Below are 25004 nucleotides of genomic sequence, written 5' to 3'. Positions count from 1 at the left end.
ACAGTACATGTAATGAGGGACATTTTCCAATTAGTGGATAATCTTATATTTATTACTGTAGGGAATTTTCAGCATATTCTAAAATAAATTGAAGAACAAATGCATTTAAATATTTCCTAAAGAAAGTCTGTAAAGGTATAAAAAACTGTGCTGAAGAAGGCTAACTTGTAAAGTCAATCTTTTGAAGTAGGGCCATGTCATTGTCACGAGCAGTCATACATTCCCCTCTGGCGACCACAAAGGAAAGGGTACGAATGCTGCAGGGCTCTGTCATTCTCTCAGCCATAGAAGCCACCATCAAATTTAGACTTCTTCACAGTCTTGCTGTTAGACCAAAGCAAATTCTGTAAGAGTCAATGTTTGGGGATACCTCCTCATGGAAGTCAATGTCTTGTCATTTCACACTGTGAAGACACAGGCCTCTTGCCAAGGGCGGTGTTTCAGGGAGTGTTCATGGAGCACCTGGTCAGGCCCTGGTTCCACAGCAGGAAACAGAGAGGTCACCGCCTCACAGGACCCACAGGGGGTTGGTGGGAATAACTGGCCTACCTCACTGCTCTGTGTATCTGGTCTTAAGAAAATAATACATCAGGGGGCTGGCCCCGTGGCCGAGTGGTCAAATTCGTGCGCTCTGCTTCCCGCAGTCCGGGGTTTCAGTGGTTCAGATCCTGGGCACGGACATGGCGCCACTTGTCAGGCCATGTTGAGGCGGCGTCCCATGTGCCACAATTAGAATGACCTACAACTAAAGAAATACACAACTATGCACTGGGGGGATTTGGGGAGGAAAAAAAGCAGAAAAAAAAAAGAAAATAATACATCACAACAAGGCATATTTATGTATCCTCCTGATTATCTAAACAAGGAAATATTTTAGAAAATTGGAAAACTATTGCTCAACATATCTGTATACTTCAATTAGAGTTTTTCCAAACATGGGATGACCCTATATTGTTAGTGACTTTTTCACTTAATATGAGTAAATATCCCTGCCTTTTAATATTTTTGAAAATATAATTTTAATGGTTTTATGGTTACACAGCATCCCTTACGATAAATGGTACATATCTCGTATGAATGACCTGCTTCTACAGTTCCTGCTGCCATCCTCTTCCACCAATCATATCTGTTACTCCCGAAAGTGAGTCACTTGATAACAGCTCCAGACTGCGTCCTAATCTGGCATCATTTCCTGAACTTCCAGAGACTTTCATTTTAACCCTTCTCTCTTAGGACAGCAGGCAGTTCACACCACGTCTCCTACCCTCCTTTAGATTGGGAACTCCTCCCAGGCCAAGATGGTGCTCAGTCAGTTTCAGTCTCCTCTCAGCACAGAGCCAGGCATATGGCAAATACTCAATAAAGATTTGAAAAACACCATAAATCTGAACAAGTTACTCACTGCTGCGGAAAACTTTAATTGTCTATGAAAATCCCTTCTCCCCTTCTTGGGGCACACAGCTGGAATATTTCCCAGCCTCCCTTGAGGCCATATGACCATGTCTTTGCCAACGGAAGAGGAATGAAAGGGATGTGTGCCATACCAGACCTGGCTTGTTATAACCTCCCACATGCCTTCCTCCTTGTTCTTTCTCCTTTGCTGATGGATGCAGATGGGCATGAGGTCATCAGGATGGAGAAGGCATGTGATGGAAGAACTCTGGGCTCCTGAATGACCACATGAGGGAGCGCAATCTCCCCAACATGAAGACTCACCCAGCACTGTGATGTGGGAAAATATATATGCTACTAAAATTGGGGGAGTTATTTGTAATTCAGCATAAACTAATACATGCACAAAAATTTTAATCCAAGGAGCAACTTAAATATGCATCAATCCAGTACATTTAAATTGAAGTCAATTCAGATGTGGACATGGGAGGACCCTGCTTCAGGCCAGGCAGAAAGGAAACAGGCAAGCAAGCAGAAGGTCCCCCTTCAGCTGCTGAAATGGAGAATGCTGTATCCTGAGGTTAGAATACTAAGGTCCGTTTCATTAAGTGGTTTTTCTTTTAAAGAAAATACATGCTGTTATGGACGATTGAAGTTTTGGGAATTGTATTTCTTAGTCGGCTTTACTTTGGACAGAACTCTCCATTTATATATAGAACTGGTTTTTTAAAAAGCCCCTGGCTTTATATAGAATGGCTACTCATCAGCTTCTGACATTCCATGCCAAGGTTCAAAGCCCTCTCCTAGGGCTTCTTTGGAAATTAGAAACCCTAAGATGTTAGGAAGCTCTTGCCCTTCCCTCCCTATGTGAGGGTTATTCTCTTCTGGACATCCAGAACATGAGAACTGACACACGCATGCACACACACACACACGTGTATGCACACACACAAACACATACACTGACATTAGGTAAAAACTATGAGTGGAGCCAAAAGAGGAGCAGACACAGGGGAGGTGACAAGAGGGAGAAAAAAGAAGTTGGAGGCACTACAAACATGTGCCACCACCTGTCCAATTTCATAGGTATTATCTCACATATGCCTGAGGACATACCTAGAAGTCCATGCTAGAATAATCCCCATTGTGCATGTGGGGAGACTGACAGCCCCTGAGAGACAGAATGACTTATCCAGGATCAAGAACAGGTAAGAATGAGGAGTTGAGTCTGAACTTAGGTCTGTCTCCTTAAACCTGGGACCCTGGCTGCACCCAGACCTTCCCAGGGCCCCGTGGAGAGGGTGTATTGGTGTAACTGCACAGATAGGGTGTTGCATGGAGATGGGGGGTGAGCAGTAGCAGCCCAGAGGGCTGTTTGGATAGATGTTGTCTGAGAAGGGGACTCAGGAAGAGAGCCCAAAGTGAAGTCACTTCCTTGACAATAGACCCCCACAGAACTTGGAACCCCTGTAACCAGGCGCCCACATTCCAGTGACAGCCCCATACCCAGCCCACTTGGCCAGACACTTCACTTACAAATATGTTCTCCCGCTGTGTCCTCACTTAACGGGGCTCTTGTTTTGGGACAGCCTGGAGTGAGAGCCTTTTCGGAAGCTGCAGACATTTGTTCAACCCTCACTCGACCCAGACACCTCTGGCCATTTGACAGGAGGTCCCCTAAGGTAACACAAGGCAGCCTAGGGCAGGCCAATCCAGGCCAGGCCACCTCTGTGAGACCTCCCTGGGAGGCCCCACATCCCCTCCTCTTCAGTGTCGGGGGAAGAGGGACATGAGGGGAGGGCACGCCCAGGGCAGTGATACCCTGGTAGTCCTAAGTCGTCACACCGCTGGACTGGACTGGCAGGGTGGTAAGGGGATTGCTGAGGTGCCTCTTATTTGTGCCTGTGTGAATCCAAGGCCCTCAGGCTGTCATCTTTTCTGTCTCCTTGGGGGAGGTCTGTGCAGACAGTGGTGTGCATGTGTCTGGAGTGGAGAAGTCTTTTGGGTCTGAGAACCAGCATAGAGCCAGCCGGTCTGAGGCTTCTGCCTGGCTGCCGGGCACTGTCTTTCCAGAGCTCCACCCAGGAGACGGGACAGGAGCTGATCAGTGGGGTCCTCTACTGCATCTGCCTGCAGGGGAGCAGGTGCCCCACACCAGCCACAGAGTCCGGCGCTGGCTCATGGTGAGTGTAGGCAATGAGGAGACTCCACACCCAGGACCCTGATACAGCCAAAGGCAGCCCTGGGCCCCAGAAGCCACCCTGATACTCCCCTGGGCTCTTTTATAGAATCCTGCTCCCAAAGAAATCTGGGTCCCCAAGTTCTCCCCCAACACACCCTCACTGCCTAGCCCTGCTGTGGCCACATGCAAAGTCATTGTCCACATACTTGTAGGAATATCACAAAGATAATGTTATACAACTTCACTTCACATGAAGTCAAGAGTGTTGCTATTTTTCTACAGATTTTCCTGTTTTAACTCCTGTCCGCAGGTGCACTTGTTGTCTTGCCAAGCCTTCCGCACCTTCTCCAGGTCTTACACATCATCGTGATCAGTAGGGATGTCTTTACCCAAAACCACAGGGGGCTCATGGTACTATGTCTGTTTCTCTACAACTTACTGTCTCAGGGAACTCATCCCCGTGGCCCCTCCAGGTCGGGGGCTGGGCTCACTGGGCTGCACAACATTCCAGAAGGGAGACCAGGTACCACAGCGAGTCAGCCCTTCACTGATGTGGGAGCTTGACCTGATTCCCATCTCACCCTTTCAACGTGCCGCATGACCATCCCACATGTCTTAACATCCTGATCCCTCCCACCCCAGGATAAGCCTCTGTGTTCTCATCTCTAGAATGGGATGCTGTGTCAGGAATCACAGGGGGGATGCAGGTGGTACAGGGCGGTGCTGTCAATACTCTGCTAACAAAACAACCTCAGATGCTAATATATGTAATCCTTCCCCACCTCACATTCTACTTTAATACCAAGAACCATTTTTCTGCTGAGGGCGTTCATGTCCCACCTCCTGCCACAGGTCACTTAGTGCTTGGGGATTTGTCCTGAGCTTCTGCTCCACCCTCCTGGTGTCCACGGTGCTGCTCTGACAGCATTTCCTCTTCTGTCCCACCCCAGGGTGAAAATGTGTCCACAGTGAAATGGAAGAGACCCGCATGGTGTGGACCGTCCAGGGAGGCAGGCCAGAAAAGCAAGTGGAGCACCTGGTGTTCGCCTTCCTGGGCAGTGACCCCTCATACGTGCCCACCCTCCTGGGCACCTGCAGAGCTTCTGCCAACACCCAACAGCACTCGACCTGCTGTTCAAAGGTGAGCACTATGTCCGTCCACGAGACAGTGGTGTTTTGGTGACTTACTAGCTGTGAGACTTCAGAATGTCACTGCCCCTCTCTGAGCCTCAGTTTGCTCCTGTGAACCTTGGAGTGAATAGAGCACCAACCTCATAGGGTTATTTTCAAGACTAAGTGGGTCCACCATGGAAAGTGCTGTCCGGGTGCCTGGCCCTGGGGCAAGAACTGCTGCAGGGCCATGTTTGTGCTAATTTATCATTTCCCTCATGCCATGACGAAGCCTCTGCCTCATTCATCACTGTTCTTGTAGCCTTGGGCTAAAGTGTTTTCCCATTGGAAAATGAGATTTGAGATTCCATTAGTGGTTCCTTTTCATGGGTAAAGTCTGAGGAGGGATCCTTGGGGGTGAGCAGGGAGGCCACAGGCCCACTCATATATCCATGATGGGGCTGGTTGGGGCTCATTCATTTATCAAACATATAGGAAGCCCCACTAGGTGCAGGCACTTATCTCGGTATGACCATAATCCAGCGCACAGAGCAGACAAGTCCTGCCTCTCAGGGCTTCCATTCTAGTCGGGAGTCAGAATGTCACACTAGACATCACAAGAAGGTAGTGTCCACACTACAGCCGATCTAATGTCCTCCTGGCCTCCTCTAGATGGATGCATCCTCCCTCATTCTGATGAGGATGGCAGTCACTAGTATCAATTAAAAATGTGAATGGGCTTTGATTTAAGAAGGAGCAACTCCCTTTTCCAAAGAACTGTGTAGAGATGTGGGGTTCTGTGGATGAGGAGGGGATGGCAGAGCCCTGGATCCAACATCTTATGATTCTTGCTTGAGGGCAGAAGTCTGAGCGCTTCTCCTGGCAAAAAGGAAAGGAGTCAGAGAGAGCTACAGATGGGGCTGTGGATGCTGTGAGGAATAGAGGGGAGGTCAGAGGACAGAGTCAGCCCTGGAAATAGCCCTTCCCCATTCCAGCCCTGCCTCCATCCCCATCCTGGGACCCAGAACAGGAGGTGTGGAGAGCATCCTGCTCATGAATCTGGTGGAACCTCAACAGCGGGGGCTCGGCTGGTGCTCAGGGGACTCACTGAGGGCTCTGGGGCTGGCTGAACCCACACTGTGGGAGATGAGTGGCAGTGGCAGGAGGAGACCCACATGGAGCATTTAGAGAATTAGGCAGATATAGGTGAAGGAGGTAAGTTTGAGGAACTGGGAGAGCCCTGGGAATCCTGAGCAGGAGACAGAGTTCATATGTTCTTCATCGGTCAGATTTTCATGGAGCACCTACTGTGTGCCAGTGAGTGCAATGAACAGAGCAGACACTCCTCCTTGTCCTCATGGAGTTGACATCCCAGTGGGGAAGAGTCAGGGAGATAGACAGAGGTGTGTGCCAGGCTTTCCCAAAGAAGTGGAGAAGTGGTCACATCGATGGATCAAGGGCTCTCACTTAAGAAGGCTTTTTACCAGCCCCTCCTTGGTGACCAGGCCTGCCTCTGCCACAACTGCCAGAATGGAGGTGGACATGGAATAAGGCTGGCCTCTGGGTGGGCAGGAGCAGAAGGCACAGAGGCCCAAGTCCCCAAAGGGATGCCCTGGGAAGGGAGTGTGGAAGGAAACCAGGCCTCTGACTCAACTACCCCCAGGATCATCTCCTCAATCCTGGGCACCTGACTGGACCAGGATTTCCACCAGCCACCAGAATTTCCCTGCCTGAAGATGCTACTGGCCTACACTGGGCTCAACATGCCGGCTCGGACCTGGAGCGCCATGCCCACCCGCTTCTGGCACAACTAGAGCACCTTAAGCCCATTGAGGGTGAGGAGGACTGAGGGTGAAGACTCAGGGTGGGCGATGTGGGCTGTGGGGAGCGGTGGGGCTGGGTCACACAGAGCTGAGCCTCCGGAGGCTAGAGTTGGGTCAGGAGCAATGAGTAGCCTCAGATCACTATTCCCACCCACTGCAGTCTGGACCACTTCCTGGGGGTGGGTTCCTGGAAGAAGACTTCATCGATTGACAGAGAGAGGTTTCCTGTGTATTTGGAGGGCACATGGAAAGGCAGTCATGTTCATGATATTTTCTCCTCTTGGAGCTACAGTACCAGCTCCAGAGCAAGCTCTAGAACCACTTCAAGAGTTAGTGCCAGCTCCCATTCTACTGCCCACTACAGTTCCAGAGCCAGAGCCAGCTCAAGCCACAGCTCTCATTCAATTCAAGAGCTCAAACAAGCATATATGTCAGCTATAATTCCTGAGCCAGGGAGTGCTCAAGCCACAGCTGTCATTCAAGCTCAAGAGCTAGAACAAGCACCTACATAAGCTCCAATTCCAGAGCCAGGAAAGGTTCAAGCAACACCTCCCACCTAATGTCCAGAGCTAGAAGCATCACGAAAACCTATTCTAGTATGAGCTCCAGAACTCCAGCAAGTTCCATCAACAGCTCCAGCTCCAGAGCACAAGCCAACCACAGCAAGAGCACTACCGCCAGCTCTTGAGCCCCATAGTGCTTTGGCACCAGCTCCAGTTCTAGAACTAAAGACAATAACAGACCCCATTCTCAAAGCAACACTGGTGCCAGAGCCAGTTCCTCCCCCAGTATACTAGAGCTGGTACCAGCTCAGCAACCAGCGCCAGCTCCTGCAACGCCTCCAGGGCCCGATCACAAGCTGCAACTCACACCAGCTGCAGCCCCAGAGACTTCCTTCCCCTCCCCTATAATTCCACTTTTTAAATTTTTGTTTTTCCTTATATTTACTCAATATTTTACTATATTCTATCATATAAAATTCACAAAATAAAATTTAACTCTTTGATCACTTTAAATGGGACATTAAGTACATTCACAATCTTGCATAATCCCCACTGCTGTCTATTCCAGAACATTTTCATCAAAGAGAAGCCCCGTATCTACTAGTCAGTCACTCCTCCTTCCTGTCACCCAGCCCCTGGCACCGACTATCTTCTTTATGTCTCTATGGATTTATCAAAACGGGGCTGTCCATATCAGAGGAATCATATAATATGTGGCCTTCTGTGTCTGGCTAAATAATGCATGAGGAGACTGATTAATGATCATTTTTATTTCAACAGAAGTAATTTTTTTTATTAACAAGGACAATCCTTGATCCATGAAAGATTATGTGTAGGAAATGATGCCTAAATATTAAATGTTTTCATTACCTTGGGATAGGGAACACTTTCACATGTATGACACAAGAGCCAGCAACATAAGGGAAATATCTGAACAGTGAGACACTTAAAATCTTTTCTTTTTTGGATTGGCAATGTGTGAATTTTTTCTAACATGTATTTTTTTAAAATTGATATCACATATTAAATGTTATCCATTTATCACAAATCTCTTAATTAATAATGTACTTTATATGGTTTTTTAAAGTTTAAGATAAAGATAATGTTTATTTATTAAAATAAGGATTTAAATATGGACTAATAAAGGAAGATATACTCCTCCTACCAAGAAATAGTTGCCCACAGCACGTGGCGTCCATCCTTCCATCCTTTCCCTTTAAGTGCAGGTGGCGGGTGTGTGTGTTTGAGGGTGTGGTGTGGGGATTCCAGGGCTGTGCTCTTCTGTAACCTGATGTCCCCACAGGTGGACATGCACAGTCAGTCCTGTCCCCTTGTGCATTCTCAGTGGCCACACATCACGACTTACTCAGCATCCCCGGCTGTTGAACAATGGGGCCATTTCCAATTTTTCACTCCCAAAATTGTGCTGAAAGGTACAACTGTGTCCATAAATCTCTATTCTTTTAGGACTGATCCCTATAAATGGAATTTCTGGAACACAATATGTCCACGTTTTAAGGTATTGCTGTGGCTTCCATTACCTGCGGTCTCTTTATGAAGTTTAAGCTTTGTTTGGGAAAGCAGGGACTCCAGAGACACTTGGTTGAACATAAGCATTTTGAGGAAGTTGAAAAAGCCAGCAGTGGAGGCCATCAGGATACCTGGGAGTGATCCATGGAGCAGGGAGGGCCCCTGAAGACCCCACCAGATACCTCTTCCACAACACCCACTGCTCCATGCCCTGGACCATGTGTCTCCCAGCCCCTTCTATGACACACCCCAGGCCCCACCCAGCGGCCACCCCAGCCCCTCCTGCTCCACAACTCAGCCTCTGGGCAAAGCCAGACCCTGCCATCTAGGACAGAGGAAGGTACAGGCCAGGCCACTCCTGTCTGCCATCTTCCCCCATGCCAGAGTCCCTTTCTCTCCACAGGAAAGCTCCTCTAAGGGCACGTCAGCGTGTTGTAGGCATGACCTTGAATGTGTTCAATCCAGGTGAAGTTCTCAGTTGCAACAGCAGGACCCACTTGAGCTTGTGTGAGCAGAAGAGGCCTTTATAAAGCACATCAAGGGCTCTTGGAAGCTGCGTGAAGGTCAGAGGCTCAGGCCAGGGTATTGGAGCTGGGCACAGCCCCAAATCACCCCTCAGGCTCCTCCAGCAGTGACCCCCTGTGCCCAGCCCTGTGCCAGCCCCCGGCCCTGCTATCCCTCACATTAGGCTTCTGTGTTGGAGTGAGCTCTGCCTCCTGCCCAAGACTCCAAGTGAGGATGAAAAAGGGAGCCCTATTCTCCCTCAAAATAAGATCAAGTTGAGTCCTCTGGTCAGAGGCTGTTGAGTGAGGCCATGGTCAGCGATCTCTCTCTTCTCTGGGAATCCAGAGATGGATCCCCCATGCAGAGAACATTGGTCTTCATTGGGAAGAAACTGGAGCTCTCCCTAGAGGTAGAGAAAGTGACATCCCTGATTGAATGGGGGCAGGGGAGAGCAGAGATCAGCGAGGACTAAGGGGAAGGGTTGCCATGGGCTGTGTCGCTGCCCTTATGAATAGGGGCACGGGCTCTGTGTCGGATTGCAGGAAGGGGCCAGGAATCATCCTGCCAAAGTTTCATCCAAAACCACATTCTCCTCCAGAAAACATCTTCAATTCTGACCACCAAAATGACTGTGGGCTACCTGGCAGCCATGGAAGCCCAACATGCTGCCTACCTTGTGAGCAGAGAGGAGGGATGAAAAATGCATGACCCAGGGCAGAAACATTTCCTGCCTCGGCAAAGAGGGTGCCCTGTCATTGGAGCAGAAAATGCATGCACGGAATCCCAGAATGCAGATCTCAAAATGTAGCATGTCACTGTCTACAGACACTAAGATCCGAGCCAAGTATGGAGCTGGCACTGGAGTTACTTACTCATAGAGATACTTTTATCTCTGGAGTTGGTAGTAATGATTGTTCTTGAGATACACATCTTTGCCAACAGTTTCTAATTTCTGTGTGTGTGTGTTAATTATAGCCATTGCAGTGGGTGTGGAGTGGTATCTCATTGTGGTTTTGATCGGCATCTCCCTGATATCCAAGGATATTGATCATATTTTCATGTATTTGTTGGTTATTTGTATATCTTCTTTGGAGAAGTGTCTCTTCAAGTTCTTTGCCCATTTTAGTTGGTTTATTTGTGTTAGATATTCTGAGTACAAGACCTCTGTCAGATTTATCATCTGTAAATAATTTCCACCATCCTGTGGGTTGTTTTTTCACTTTCTTGAGAGTACCCTGTGATAGCAAACAACAAAATGTTTTTATCTTGAGGATGTCCAATGCATCTGTCTTTCTTTTATTCTTCTTGGTGTCATTTTTAAGAAACCAATGCCAAATCCAAGGTCGTGGAGATCTGCCCCTAAGTTTTCCTCAACATTTTTGTAGTTTTAGCTCTTAAGTTGAGGTCTTTAATCCATTTTGGGTTAATTTTTTATACGGTATTAGGCAAAGATCCAAATTCAGTCAGGAACTCATAATATTACATATCTGAATACATAAAGAGGGACATCTTCCAGTTAGTGGATTACCTTATACTTGTCACTTGTAGAGAATTTTCATTATATTCCGAAGAAGTGGAAGAATAAAAGCAAATAAACACTCCTTAAAGAATTTTTCTTAAGTTAAAAGACATGTTCTGAAGAAGGCTAGCCTGTAAAGTAAATTTTTGCAGTGGATCAGCGTCGGTGTCGTAAGCAATCACACACTGTTCACTGGTGGACTTACAGGAAATTGCATGAGTGCTCCAGGGCTCCTCGGTTTTCGCTGCAATAAAAGCCGACATTCAAACTTAGACTCCTTCACACTCCTTTGCTGTTAGTAAAAAACCAAATTCTGTAAGATTCAATGTTTTGGAGGTGCCCTCCAGTGGAAGTCCTTGACTTGTCATTTCACATTGTGAAAAAATAGGCCCCTCCCCCAGTGCAATATTTTAGGGAGCATTTATTGAGTACCCGAGTCAGGCCCTGGGTTGAATGGCAGAAAACAGTCAAGATCACTGCCTCACAGAACCCATAGGTGGTGGCATAGAAAAGTGATGGAAAAAACCAGTCTACAACACTGCTCTGTATGTCAGGTTTAAAGAAAATAGCACATCAAATCAAAGCACAGTTTTGGAATCCTTCTGATTAAACAATAAAACATTTTAGAAAATTTGAAAATTATCACTCAACATATCTATATACTGTCATTTAAATTTATGTTTTCCAAAAATAGAATTTTTATATATTCCCAGTTATTTCTTCTTAATATAATTACTTGCTCATGTCATTAAATATTTTTGAAAATATCATTTTAATGGCTGCACAGTATTTCTAAAAATATCTCATACATAAATTACCTGCTTATATAGTTCTTGTTGCCATTTTCTTCCACCAACAATATCTTATCTCTGAAAATGAAGATCAGTTGGTGTCATCTCCAAGCATCTTCCCATTCTAAGATAATTCACTGAACTTTCAGAGCACTTTCTACTTTATCCTTTTCTCTCTTAGAATGGCAGGCACTTAATACCATGTCTTTTCTCCTTCTTTAGACTTGTAACTTCCCCCAGGCCAGGACTCTGCTGAATCAATTCTGTGTCCCTCTTCAAGCCCTTAGTACTGTGCTTGGCCTACGGCAGATACTCAATAAGGATTTGAGAAACACAATAAATCCAAATGAATTACTCTCTGTTGCAGAGAGCTTCAGTTCATCAAAATCCATTCTCCTCTTCTTTGGACAACAGTGAACTACATTTCCCAGCTTCCTTTGCATTAGGTATGGCCATGTGACCAGTTCTTGCCAATAGAAGAAGTGAAAGTGCTGTGTGCCTTTCCAGACATGGCCATGAAATCTTCCCACAGGCATTTCTTCCTGCTCTTTCCCCTTTTGCTGACGGATGTAGATGGGGATACGGACCTATGGATGGTGAAGGCACATGATGAAAGAATTCTGGGATCCTAAACAACCACAGGCAGAACTGTTGCCTCCCCAACCTGAACACCCATCCAGGACTGATATGTGGGCAAATATATAGTGATATGTCACTGAATTATAGGGGTTAACTGGTATTTCAGCATAACCTAAGTAATGCATCTGTTTAGAAACTTAAACATAGGATTAAATTAAATGGGTATCTGTCTGGTACATTTAAAATGACAAAAGTCAATTTGGCCTGCCAGCTTTACCCCTCCAGTTTGAACTTGATAGTCTGTCTCAGCCATTTAGCCTCAGAGAACTTCATCCCTCAAAATATTTTTATTCTGTGCTTGATTAACATTGAAATCAGAGTTACACCAATATTTTAAATCTTCTTGAGAATGTATTTTCCAGAGCTAACTTCAATAAGACATTTTAATTCCTTATTCTTTTTAAAAAAAATATAGCGCAGTGTGAGTGACATCAGCATCATGGCAGAATGCGTTGCTCCCTTTGCCCCTCTCCTCTAAGTCACAACCAATCAGACATCCACTGACCAACAAAGGACTCTCTGCATAGAACACCAGAATGCCTCTGAGATCCAAACATCTATACATCCAAAGGTGGGAGGATTGGACCTCCTGGAGGCAGTGGAGCCAGAGGACCAGGAGCGGCAACAGCTCCCAAGACTGGAGGTTCCAGGATCTGCAGCCATGCCTGGGACCAGAGGCCCCAGGACCTGAGGCAACACCCACAAATGGAGGCCCCAGGAATCCAGTTAGCCCACACTCTGGGAGGTGCCAGGAATCACTGCAGGCCCACAGCCAGAGACTCCAAGAACCCCAGTGGTAACTATGACCCAGCACCCTCTCCCTTCCCCGGTAGCAGCACCACCAACACTGGCCCTTCCAGCAAGGGCTACATCCAAGACCCAGATACCCCTGACAGCAGCAGCAGTGCTTGTGACCTGAGGTTCCAAAAAGTGTGCCAGCACCAAAGACCAGAGGCTACAGGGGCCACAGTGGCACTTATGGCTCAGCTCCTATCTCTCTCCCATCAGTGGTGGGTGGTACCCATGACCTGAGGCTTCAGGAGCAGCAACGGTGCCTGGAAGCCAGCCCCTGGCAGTGGCACTCCCCAACAATGTGCCCTGCCAGCAGCAGGGTCTGCATACAAGACTCCAGGTCCCACAGCAGCAGTGGCAGTGCCCTTGACTTGAGATTCCAAGAACCACACAGGTGTCAGAGACCAGAGGCTTCAGGAGCCCTGGCGGTGTTCGAGACACAGGTACTCCTCCCCCTGTGGTAGTGGTGGTGAGGCCCACAACCCTGGCCCACCTGGTAGTGGCAGCAACACCTGTGAACCCAGTGCCCCAGCAGTGATGTTGCCAGCACACCCAAATAACCTAGGAGCAACAGTGCAGGCAGTGCACACAGCAGCAGTGCACACAACAGCAGTGCACACAGCAGCAGCAACCAAGTCAATGAAGAGCCTGTGCATAGACAGGTAAGAGCAACAGCAGAGCCCACAATCCCAGTGCCTCCAAGGTGCAGAGGTGCCCAGAAACTCCAACCCCGCCCCCACTTGTAGCAGTGGCACCTGCAGACCCAACAAACCCAAATGTGGTAGATGTGCCCAGGATGCCAGCTCTCATCCCATTATTCCCCTCCCCACTGCCACAGTGGGGGAACATATGACCCAGGTGACCCCGGAAGCAGCAGAGGTGCTAGCAGCCCAGTGATCCTGGTGGCAACACCCATAACTGCAGTGACATCATAAGTAGCAAGGCAAAAGCAACCTTGGAGGTACAAGTAGCACAAGGAGGACACTGATGATGCCTCTGGCAGAGGCACCAGAGGATGGAAAGTGCAGGCTCTCAAATACAAAAGGAAGCAGCTCAGAATCAAAGTAAGCAAAGCTTTACCTAAATAAGAAAGGTGTTTGCTACCACAAATGTGCTGGCAGAGGAACAACTCATCAAGCACCATGAAGACCTATAGTAACACGGTAGCACATAAAGAAAATGACAACTCTCCAGAAACCAGACTTGAATGCTTGAAAGATGGCAATCTAACTTACAGAAAATTCAAAACAGCTGTCAAGAAGAATCAACAGGTTACAAAAAAAACTCAGAAAGACAGTTCAGTGAACTCAGGAGTAAAATTAATGAAGAGAAGGAGTACTTCACCAAAGAGATTGAAACTCTAAAAAAAGGAAACAGAAATTCTGGAGCTGAAGAACACAGTAAATGAGATAAAGAATAAGTGGGAAAGCATTGGAAATAGTGAAGACCATACGGAAGAGAGAATTAGCAAGTTCAAAGATAGAAATCTAGAAGTGATGCAGGTAGAAGAGGAGAGAGAACTAAGACTTTTTTTAAACGGAGAAATTCTATGAGAAATAACCAACTCAATTAGGAAAAGCAACATAAGGCAAATGGATATCCCAGAAGGAGAAGAGAGGGAGAAAGGAGTAGAGAGCTTATTTAAAGAAATAATAGCTGAGAACTTCCCAAACCAGAGGAAGGAACTGGATATACAAGTACATTAAGTTAATAGAACATCTAATTACCTCAAGGCAAAATGACTTTTCTCCAAGGCACATTATATTAAAACTGTAAAATCAATGACAAAGAAAGAATATTAAGGGTGGCCACACAGAAGAAAATACCTTACAAAGAAACCCACACTAGGGCATCAGTGGATTTCTCAACATAAACTCTACAGGCTAGGAGAGAGTGGAATGATATATTCAAAATATTGAAAGATAAAAGCTATCAGCCAAGAACACTCTATCCAGAAAAGTTATTCTTCAAGTATGAAGGAAAAATAAAGGTTTTCCCAGACATACAAAAGCTGAGGGAGTTCATCACCACTAGACTTGCCTTACAAGAAATATTGAAAGGAGCCTTCCTACCTGAAACAAAAAGGCAAAGGTATACAAAGCTTTGAGGAAGGTGATAAATAGAATCAGAAAATTGCAACTCTATATCAGAATAGGTCAGTAAATACTTAATTATAACATAAAGTCTAAAAGGAAAGAAAGCATTAAAAATAACTATAACCACTTCAACTTGGTATCAAACTCACAATACAAAAAGAGATCATTTGGGACAACAAAAACATAGAAGGGTAAGAGGAAAAGGACAGAATCATCATAGGCAAATGGAGATAAGATACTATCAGCAGAAAAAGGACTGTCTCATCTATGAGATCTTTTATACAAACCTCATGGTAACCACGAAACAAAAATTCAGAGCAGAGTCACAAAACATAAAAAAAGAGGAATCTTAGAAATACGTCACAGAAAATCAGCAAACAGAAATGGCAGACAGAAACACATAGAAAAGGAATCAAAGGAAATATAGAACAATGAGAAAATAAAAAATAAAATGGCAGTATTAAGCCCTCATATATCAATAATCACCCTAAATGTAAATGAATTTAATTCACCAATCCAAAGACACAGAGTGACTATATGGATTAAAAAACAAGACCCCAAAATATGCTGCCTCCAGGACACCCACTCAGCTCTAAAGACAAACACAGACTCAGAGTGAAGAGATACTCCAAACAAAAGGGAAAAAGAAAGTGCTGTAGCCATACTTACATCAGACAAAGACTTCAAGCCAAAAAAGATAACAAGAGACAAAGATGGACATTATATAATGATAGAAGGGACATTCTACCAAGAAGACATAATACTGATCAACATACATGCACCTAACATAGAAGCACCAAAGTGTGTAAACTATTAGCAGATCTAAAGGGAGAAATTGACAGCAACACAATAATAGTAGGAGACCTCAGCACTCCACTTACATCAATGGATAGATCATCCAAACAGAAAATTGACAAGGAAACATTGACTGTAAATGAAACACTAGACCATATGAACTTAATAGATATTTATAGAACACTCCATTTAAAAGCAGCAGAATACACATTCTTCTCAAGTGCACATGGAACAAAGATAGACCATATGTTGAGAAACAAAACAAGCCTCAATAAATTTAAGAAGATTGAAATCATGTTAAGCATCTTTTCCAACCACAATGGTATAAAAATGGAAACCAACTACAAGAAGAAATCTGGAAAAGTCACAAATATGTGGAGACTAACCAACATGCTGCTGAACAACTACTGGATCAATGAAGAAATCAAAGGAGAAATAAAAATATATACCTGGAGACAAATGAAAATGAAAACACAACATATCAAATCCATGGGATGCAGCAAAAGTGGTACTAAGAGGGAAGTTTATAGCAATACAGGCTCACCTCATGAAACAAGAAAAACCTCAAGTAAACAATCTAACACTACACCTAAAAGAACTAGACAAAAGAAGAACAAATGAAGCCCAATCAGTAGAAGGAAGGAAATAATAAAAATCAGAGTGGAAATAAATGAACTAGAGACAAAAGGACAATAGAAAAGATCAATGAAACTAGGAGCTGGTTCTGTAAAAAGATAAACAAATTGACAAACCCTTAGCTAGACTCACTAAGAAAAAAAGAGAGGAATTTCAAATAATATCAGAAATTAAAGAGGAGAAATTACACAGAATTACACAGAAATTACACAGAAATACAAAGGATGATAAGAGAATACTGTGAAAAACTATACGTTAACAAATCAGATAACCTAGAAGAAATTGAAAAATTCTTAGAATCATACAACCTCCTAAAACTGAATCAAGAAATAGAGACTCTGAATAGATCAATCAGAAGTAAAGATATTGAAACAGTAATCAAAAACCTCCCAAAAAAACAAAAGTTCAGGACCACACAGCTTCTCTGGTGAAGTCTGCCAAATATTCAATGAAGATTTAATACTTATTCTTCTCAAATGCTTCAAAAAAATTGAAGAGGACAAGATGTTTCCTAACTCATTTTACAAGGCCAACATTACCCTGATACCAAAACCAGACAAGAACAACACAAAAAAGGAAAATTACAGGCCAATATCATTTTTGAACATAGATGCAAAAATCTTCAACAAATTATATTAGCAAATCAAATACAACAATACATTAAAAGGAAGATACACCATGATCAAGTGAGACTTATTCCAGAGATGCAAGGATGGTTCAACATCTGCAAATCAATTAATGTGATACACCACACTAAGAAAATGAAGAATAAAAACAACACAATCATGTCAATAGATGCAGAGAAAGTATTCAACAAGATTCATCATCCATTTATGATAAAAACTCTCAATAAAATTGGTTCAGAAGGAAAGTACCTCAACATAACAAAGGCCATATATGACAAACCCAAAGCCAACATCATACTCAACAGTGAAAAACTGAAAGTCATCCCTCTAAGAACAGGAACAAGACAAGGATGCCCACTCTCACCACACTTATTCAACACAGTATTGAAAGTCCTAGCCAGAGCAATTAGGCAGGAAAAGAAATAAAAGGGATCCAAATTGGAAAGCTAGAGGTAAAACTATCACTATTCGCAGATGACATGATTTTATATATCAAAAATCATAAAGAATTCACCAAAAAAACTATTAGAAATAATTCATGAATATAGTAAAGAGGCAGGGCAAAATATCAAAGTACAAAATTCAGTTGTTTCTACACACTAACAATGAACTAGCAGAGAAATCAAGAATACAATTCCATTTTCAATTGCAACAAAGAGAATAAAATACCAAGGAATAAATTGAACCAAGGAGGTGAAAAACCTGTACACTGAAGAAAATAAGACATTGTTGAAAGAAATAGAAGATAATATAAAGAAATGGAAAGATATTCTGTGCTCATGGATTGGAAGAATTAACATACTTAAAATGTCCATATTACCTAAAGCAATCAACAGATTCAATGCAATCCCAATCAGAATCCCAATAACATTTTTCACAGAAATAGAACAAAGAATCCTAAAATTTATATGGAACCAAAAAAGACCCCAAATAGCCACAGTAATCCTGAGAAAAAAGAACAAAGCTGGAGGTATCACAATCCCTGATGTCAAAATATACTGCAAAATTATAGTCATCAAAACAGCATGGTACTAGCACAAAAACAGACATACAGATCAGTGGAACAGAATTGAGACCAAAGAAATAAACCCAGACATGTATAGACAGCTAATATTCAAGAAAGGGGCCAAGAACACACAATGTACAAAGGAAAATCTCTTCAATAATGGTGTTGGGAAGACTGGACAGCCACATGCAAAAGAATGAAAGTAGACCATTACCTTACACCATGCACAAAAATCAACTCAAAATGGCTTGAAGACTTGAATATAAGACCTGAAAGCATATAATTTCTAGAAGAAAACATCCACAGTACACTCTTTTTCATTGATCTTAGCAATATCTTTTTGAATATCATGTCACTTTAGGCAAGGAAAACAAAAGAAACAATAAACAAATGAGACTACACCAAACTAAAAAGCTTCTGCACAGCAAAGGAAAACGAAACGAAAAAACAACATACCAGTTGGGAGAAGATATTTATAAATCATATATCTGATAAGTGGTTAATATCCAAAATATATGAAAAACACATACAACTCAACAACAACACCAAAAACAACCAACCACATCAAAAAATGGACAGACGATCTGAACACATTTTCTTCCAAAGTATACAAAAGGCCAACTGGCATATGAAAAAATATTCAACATCATTAACTATTAGGGAAATGCAAATCACAATTACAGTGAGATACAATGATAACCTCACACCCAACAAAATGGCTATTATTAAAAAGAAAAGATATATAAAGTCTTGGAGAAAATGTGGATTAATAGGAACCCCTGTACACTACTTGTGGGAACATAAATGGGTGCAGTCACTAGAGAAAATAGTATGCAGATTCTTCAAAAATTTAAAAATAGAACTACCATATGATCCAGAACTACCATATATACCACTTCTGGGTATTTATGCAAAAAACACAAAAATACTAAATCGAAACTATATGCACCCCTATGTTCATTGCAAAATTATTCACAATAGCTAAGACTGGGAAGCAACCTATGTGCCTAACAATGGGTTAATGGATAAAGAAGATGGGGTATATATAAACAATGGAATACTACTCAACCAAAAAAGAGATGAAACGCTTGTCATTTCTGACAACATGGATGGACCTTGAGGGTATTATGCTAAGCAACATAGACAGAGAAAGACAAATACTGTATGATTTCACTCATACGTGGAAGATAAATACATGGATACAGAGAACAGATTGGTGGTTACCAGAGGGGAAGGGGGTGGGGGGAGGGCGAAAGGGGTAAAAGGGGACATGTGTACAGCGATGGATGGTAAACAGACTTTTGGTGGTGAATACAATGCAGTCTATACAGAGGTTGAAATATAATGATGTACACCTGAAATTTATATAGTGTTATAAACCAATGTGACCACAATAAAAAAAAAATTTTTAAGCCACTCATTTATACAATTACATACAAGATATCATAAGAAATGCTATGCAACCATTAACACCATATTTTCAAAAATATTAAAGGGCAGAGATACTTACTCATATTAAATGAATGAGTGACTGGGAATATAGGGTAATCCCATTTTGGGAAAAACTATCTAAATTAGCTTAAAGTATACAAATACGTTGAGCAATAGTTTTCCAATTTTCTAAAATGTTTCGTTGTTTAGAGAATCAGGAGGATACATAAATATGCTCTGCTGTGATGTATTATTTTCTTAAGACCAGATACACAGAGCAGTGAGGTAGACCAGTTATTCCCACCAACCCTCTGCGGGTCCTGGGAGGCAGCGACATCCTCTCTGTTTCCTGCTGTGGAACCAGGGCCTGACCAGGTGCTCCATGAACACTCCCTGAAACACCGCCCTTGGCAAGAGGCCTGTGTCTTCACAGAGTGAAATGACAAGACAATGATTTCCATGAGGAGGCATCCTCAAAATGTAGACTCTTAGAGAATTCGACAGGGACCCCCTAAGGGAATCTCAATAACTTTTTCAAAGGAGAAAACAGCTCAGCCGAAGACCATGGGGACAGCGAGGGATGAGGCAGAGGCTTCCTCATGGGCACAACGAAAATGATAAATTAGCACAACTACAGGCCCTGCAGCAGACCTGTCCATGAGGCCAGGCACCCAGACAGCACTTTCCAGGGAGGACCCACTTACTCCCTACAATAACCTAATGATATTGTTCCTCTATTCACCCTACTGTTCAGAGGAGCAAACTGAGGCTCAGAGAGGAGCAGTGACATTCTGAAGTCTCACAGTTAGTAAGTCACCAAAACACCACTGTCTCGTTGAGGGACATAGCGCTCACCTTTGAACAGCAGGTCCAGCAATGTTGGGTGGTGGCAAAGCTCTGCAGGTGCCCAGGAAGGTGGGCACATAGGAGGGGTCAGTGCCCAGCAAGGCGGTAACCAGGCGCTCCACCTGCTTTTCTGGCCTGTCTCCCTGACGTGGGTCTCTTTCCTGTTCACTGTGGACACAGTTTCACCCTGGGGTGGGACAGAGGAAGGACATGCAATCAGAGCAGCACCATGGACACCAGGAGGGGTGGGGCAGAAGCTTAAAACAAATCCCCAAGCACTAGGTGACCTGTGGCAGGAGGTGGGACATGAGCACCTTCTTCAGAAAAATGGTTCTTGGTATTAAAGTAGAATGTGAGGTGGGGAAGGATTAAATATATTAGCATCTGAGGTCAGTTTGTTAGCAGAGTATTGACAGCACCGCCCTGTACCACCTGCATCCCCCCTGTGATTCCTGACACAGCATCCCATTCTAGAGATGAGAACACAGAGGCTTATCCTGGGGTGGGAGGGATCAGGATGTTAAGACATGTGGGATGGTCATGCGTCACGTTGAAAGGGTGAGATGGGAATCAGGTCAAGCTCCCACATCAGTGAAGGGCTGAATCGCTGTGGTACCTGGTCTCCCTTCTGGAATGTTGTGCAGCCCAGTGAGCCCAGCCCCCGACCTGGAGGGGCCACGGGGATGAGTTCCCTGAGACAGTAAGTTGTAGAGAAACAGACATAGTACCATGAGCCCCCTGTGGTTTTGGGTAAAGACATCCCTACTGATCACGATGATGTGTAAGACCTGGAGAAGGTGCGGAAGGCTTGGCAAGACAACAAGTGCACCTGCGGACAGGAGTTAAAACAGGAAAATCTGTAGAAAAATAGCAACACTCTTGACTTCATGTGAAGTGAAGTTGTATAACATTATCTTTGTGATATTCCTACAAATAGGTGGACAGTGACTTTGCATGTGGCCACAGCAGAGCTAGGCAGTGAGGGTGTGTTGGGGGAGGACTTGGGGACCCAGATTCCTTTGGGAGCAGGACTCTAGAAGGGAGCCCAAGGGAGTATCAGGGTGGCTTCTGGGGCCCCGGGCTGCCTTTGGCTGTATCAGGGTCCTGGGTGTGGAGTCTCCTCATTGCCTACACTCACCATGAGCCAGCGCCGGACTCTGTGGCTGGCGTGGGGCACCTGCCCCCCTGCAGGCAGATGCAGTAGAGGACCCCACTGATCAGCTCCTGTCCCGTCTCCTGGGTGGAGCTCTGGAAAGACAGTGCCCGGCAGCCAGGCAGAAGCCTCAGACCGGCTGGCTCTATGCTGGTTCTCAGACCCAAAAGACTTCTCCACTCCAGACACATGCACACCACTGTCTGCACAGACCTCCCCCAAGGAGACAGAAAAGATGACAGCCTGAGGGCCTTGGATTCACACAGGCACAAATAAGAGACACCTCAGCAATCCCCTTGCCACCCTGCCAGTCCAGTTCAGCAGTGTGTCCACTCAGGGCCACCAGGTATCACTGCTCAGGGCTTACCCTCCCCTCATGTCCCTCTTCCCCCGACACTGAAGAGGAGGGGATGTGGGGCCTCCCAGGGAGGTCTCACAGAGGTGGCCTGGCCTGGATTGGCCTGCCCTAGGCTGCCTTGTGTTACCTTCCGGGACCTCCTGGCAAATGGCCAGAGGTGTCTGGGTCGAGTGAGGGTTGAACAAATGTCTGCAGCTTCCGAAAAGGCTCTCACTCCAGGCTTTCCGGAAACAAGAGCCCCGTTAAGAGGGGACACAGCAGGAGAACACATTTCTAACTGAAGTGTCTCTGGCCAAGCGGGCTGAGTATGGGGCTGTCACTGGAATGTGGGCGCCTGGTTACAGGGCTTCCAAGTTCTGTGGGGGTCTATTGCCAAGGAAGTGACTTCACTTTGGGGTTCTCTTCCTGAGTCCCCTTCTCAGACAACACCTATCCAAACAGCCCTCTGAGCTGCTACTGCTCACCCCCCATCTCCATGCAACACCCTATCCGTGCACAGTTACACCAATACACCCTCTCCACGGGGCCCTGGGAAGGTCTGGGTGCAGCCAGGGTCCCAGCTTTAAGGAGACAGACCTGAGTTCAGACTCAACTCCTCATTCTTACCTGTTCTTGATCCTGGATAAGTCATTGTGTCTCTCAGGGGCTGTCTCCCCACGTTGACAATGGGGATTATTCTAGCATGGACTTCTACGTATGTCCTCAGGCATATGTGGGATAATACCTATAAAATTGGACAGGTGGTGTCACATGTGGGTAGTGCCTCCAACTCTTTTCTCCCTCTGGTCCCTATCCTGTGTCTGATCCTCTTCTGACATCACCCCATACTCCTTATCTAATTTCAGTGTGTGTTTGTGTGCGCGCACATACGCACACGTGTATGTGAGTGGGCTCACGCATGTGTCAGTGCTCATGTTCTGGATGCCCAGAATAAAACAGCCCCCCCACAGGCAGGGAGGGGCAAGAACTTCCTAAGATCTTAGGGTTTCTAATTTCCAAAGAAACCCTAAGAGAGGGCTTCAAGCCTTGGCATGGAAGGTCAAAACAGATCCTCACTCTGGACTCTGCCTGCTGTGTGCTATGTGGTAGTCCCCACCTGTTTATGGGCCTCAGTTTCCCAATTGTCCAATGAGAGATGGAGCCAGAGCTGCATAAGGGTGAGTTCAGCATGGATGTGGCACTGGGTCCCTCCACCCTGGGTGGGGTGTGGACAGGGGTGAACCCAAGGGGTTCCCCTGACCTGGGTTCCGCCTCAGACAAGATCTTGCCATTCGCCCATCAAGGCTGCCTAGTCCTCACTGTCACCCACATGCCACCCCCAAGTCTGTACCAGTTACACCAGCACAGACTGTTCCAGAGCCCCTGAGAAAGGCTTGTGCAGCCAGAACCCCAACTCTGAGGACACAGAGCTGAGTTCATACCTGCCTCTGCCTATTATGTGTCTGTGCTTCTGAGCCAGGCACTCAACTTCTCCGGCCTTCCCATCTCCCCTCAGTGGCTCCCCATGAACCCCACCTCCTGGGGGACATGTCCTTGTGTCATCCTCTCCCCTTGACTGTGGACTGGACTTGGTGACTCCCTCTATCCCATAGAAGGTGGCAAAGTGATGCAATGTCACCTCCAATTTGGTTTTAAACAGTCAGTGCCTGATCTCCTGCTTGCCCTCACCCTTGTTCTCTCTCTCTGCACAGTTGTGTCTTCTTCTTGGCTAAACATCCCAAGACCTGTGCAGGGCTGGCTCCTTCTCATCATCCTGCTGGAAATATAAATGCCACCTCGGCACAGCCTTCTCTGACCCCTCACCTAGTGGAGCCCAGCACTCCCTTGTGGCATCTTGCTGTTTTCTGATACAGCACTTGCTCTTTTCTTTCATTTGTTTTTGTGTTCACGATTTTGTCCATTTTCCGTCCAGACTGTGAGCTGCTAGAGGGCAGGACCCCTGTGGGCTATTTTAGGAGCTGCAACAATTTGTGTGCTTAGGGCACAGATGCTGAATGAATGGATAGGAGGATTCCTCCCGCCACTGACAAGCTCGGATATTAGAGATGGATGCTCACAACGGGAGGTGCAGGTCGGTTCGCGGGCAGGGAATGTGCAGAATGAGTCCAGGTGACACCCTCCAGGCTCCAATTGTTCCAGGAGAACACATTGGACACATGACGCCCCCTGGTGGTAATCTCTAGTACAGCACCCCAATCAGGAAAACCCTTACACCTTTGTTAGAGAGACTTCAAGGCATTAACTCTCCTGGGCTCCAGGGCTGGGGGGGCGGCCGCGGGCGGGGCAATGGAACAGGATCTGTAGGATCCTGGGTCCTTGAAAGAAGCTTCCCCTGTGCACCTCCTGTCTGCATTGGCCCTGGGGTGTCTAGTTCCCTCACAAGAACTCCTGACAACAGCCAGTGCAAGGATTCTGGCCCCAATTCCAAATGAAGACCCTGAGGCTCTGACAAGGAGGTCTCTGCCCAGGTCCAAGGTTGAGTGATCCAGTGTCCTATCTCCTTCTTCTTTTCCCTTTGTCACCTCCCCAAGGTCCACTCCTCCTCTGAGTCCATGCCCTGTGGTCCCCTCCTCTGATGCCAGGGTTTCTGTCTGTATGTACCTGTGTGGATACCCAGGGAAAGCAATTCTACATGGGTGGGGTGGGCCAGGGTCCTGGGAGCTCTTATTCCCAAAGCAAACCCCATGGGAGGGATAAAACCCCATGAGAGGCCCAAACTCTCCCTTCACCTCTGGATGGTTCCCCCCAGTGCCCTGGGCCTGTCCCTGCCCCTTGTGAGCCTCAGTTTCCCAACTGGACAATGATGGGTTGAACAAGGAAGTGCATAAGCCTACACCCAGCCTGGCAGAGTTGCAGGGTCCCACCTCCCACCTCCCTGGGTTGGGTGTAGACTCCCTCACAGGTTGGAGGCACCCCAATGGCTCTGCGGACCCCTCTGACCTGCAGCCAGGAGGCCTTTTCAGCCTCACTTAACCTGTGGACTGAGGGAGAAGTGGTAGTTCCCCAAAGAAAAACTGAAGCACTGTATCTCCTAGAAGATGACACAGATGCAGAGCAGCCATTGATTGGGCTCTTCAGAATATATGGATGAACTTCACCCCTGCGTCTGCCATGGTACATACAGGATGTCTCCCTGACATTGGAAGTGTCTTGTCACAGTTCACATAGTGATTCAATGCAAAGCTAGTATTTCCTTTAAGATTAGATTTCCCTAATAAAGCAGAAAACCTGGAACAATATAGGCACAGACAAGAGAGAGCTTTTTTCCTTTT

At 45.6% G+C, this 25004-nt stretch overlaps 1 protein-coding gene and 1 long non-coding RNA gene across 7 annotated transcripts in view; one reads left to right on the top strand and one right to left on the bottom strand.

Moving 5' to 3' along the window:
• The first annotated feature begins 2871 nt into the window (after nt 1-2871).
• Nucleotides 2872-8058, top strand: LOC139074877 (uncharacterized). Its single transcript, XR_011524762.1, has 4 exons — nt 2872-3074; nt 3466-3575; nt 4525-4715; nt 6348-8058. It is a non-coding gene; the product is annotated as an uncharacterized lncRNA (long non-coding RNA).
• The window catches only part of LOC103551190 (zinc finger protein 37A-like), a 72305-nt gene continuing 55061 nt past the window's right edge, over nt 7761-25004 (bottom strand). Inside the window, exons 7-10 of one of the 6 annotated variants that reach the window (XM_070567550.1) lie at nt 22339-22456; nt 21360-21469; nt 20231-20408; nt 7761-10807 (exon numbers count right to left, since the gene is read on the bottom strand). In XM_070567550.1, the coding sequence (XP_070423651.1) occupies nt 22410-22456 (47 nt within the window). In that variant the 3' untranslated portion in view covers nt 7761-10807; nt 20231-20408; nt 21360-21469; nt 22339-22409. Of the gene's footprint in view, nt 11942-20230; nt 20409-21359; nt 21470-22338; nt 22457-25004 lie in introns of those variants that run through there. The other 5 variants (XM_070567559.1, XM_070567536.1, XM_070567507.1 and 2 more) reach the window with 5 other exon arrangements.

The sequence above is a fragment of the Equus przewalskii genome, chromosome 1, assembly GCF_037783145.1.
Source record: "Equus przewalskii isolate Varuska chromosome 1, EquPr2, whole genome shotgun sequence".
NCBI lineage: Eukaryota > Metazoa > Chordata > Mammalia > Perissodactyla > Equidae > Equus > Equus przewalskii.
This window is presented reverse-complemented; position numbering and strand designations above follow the sequence as displayed.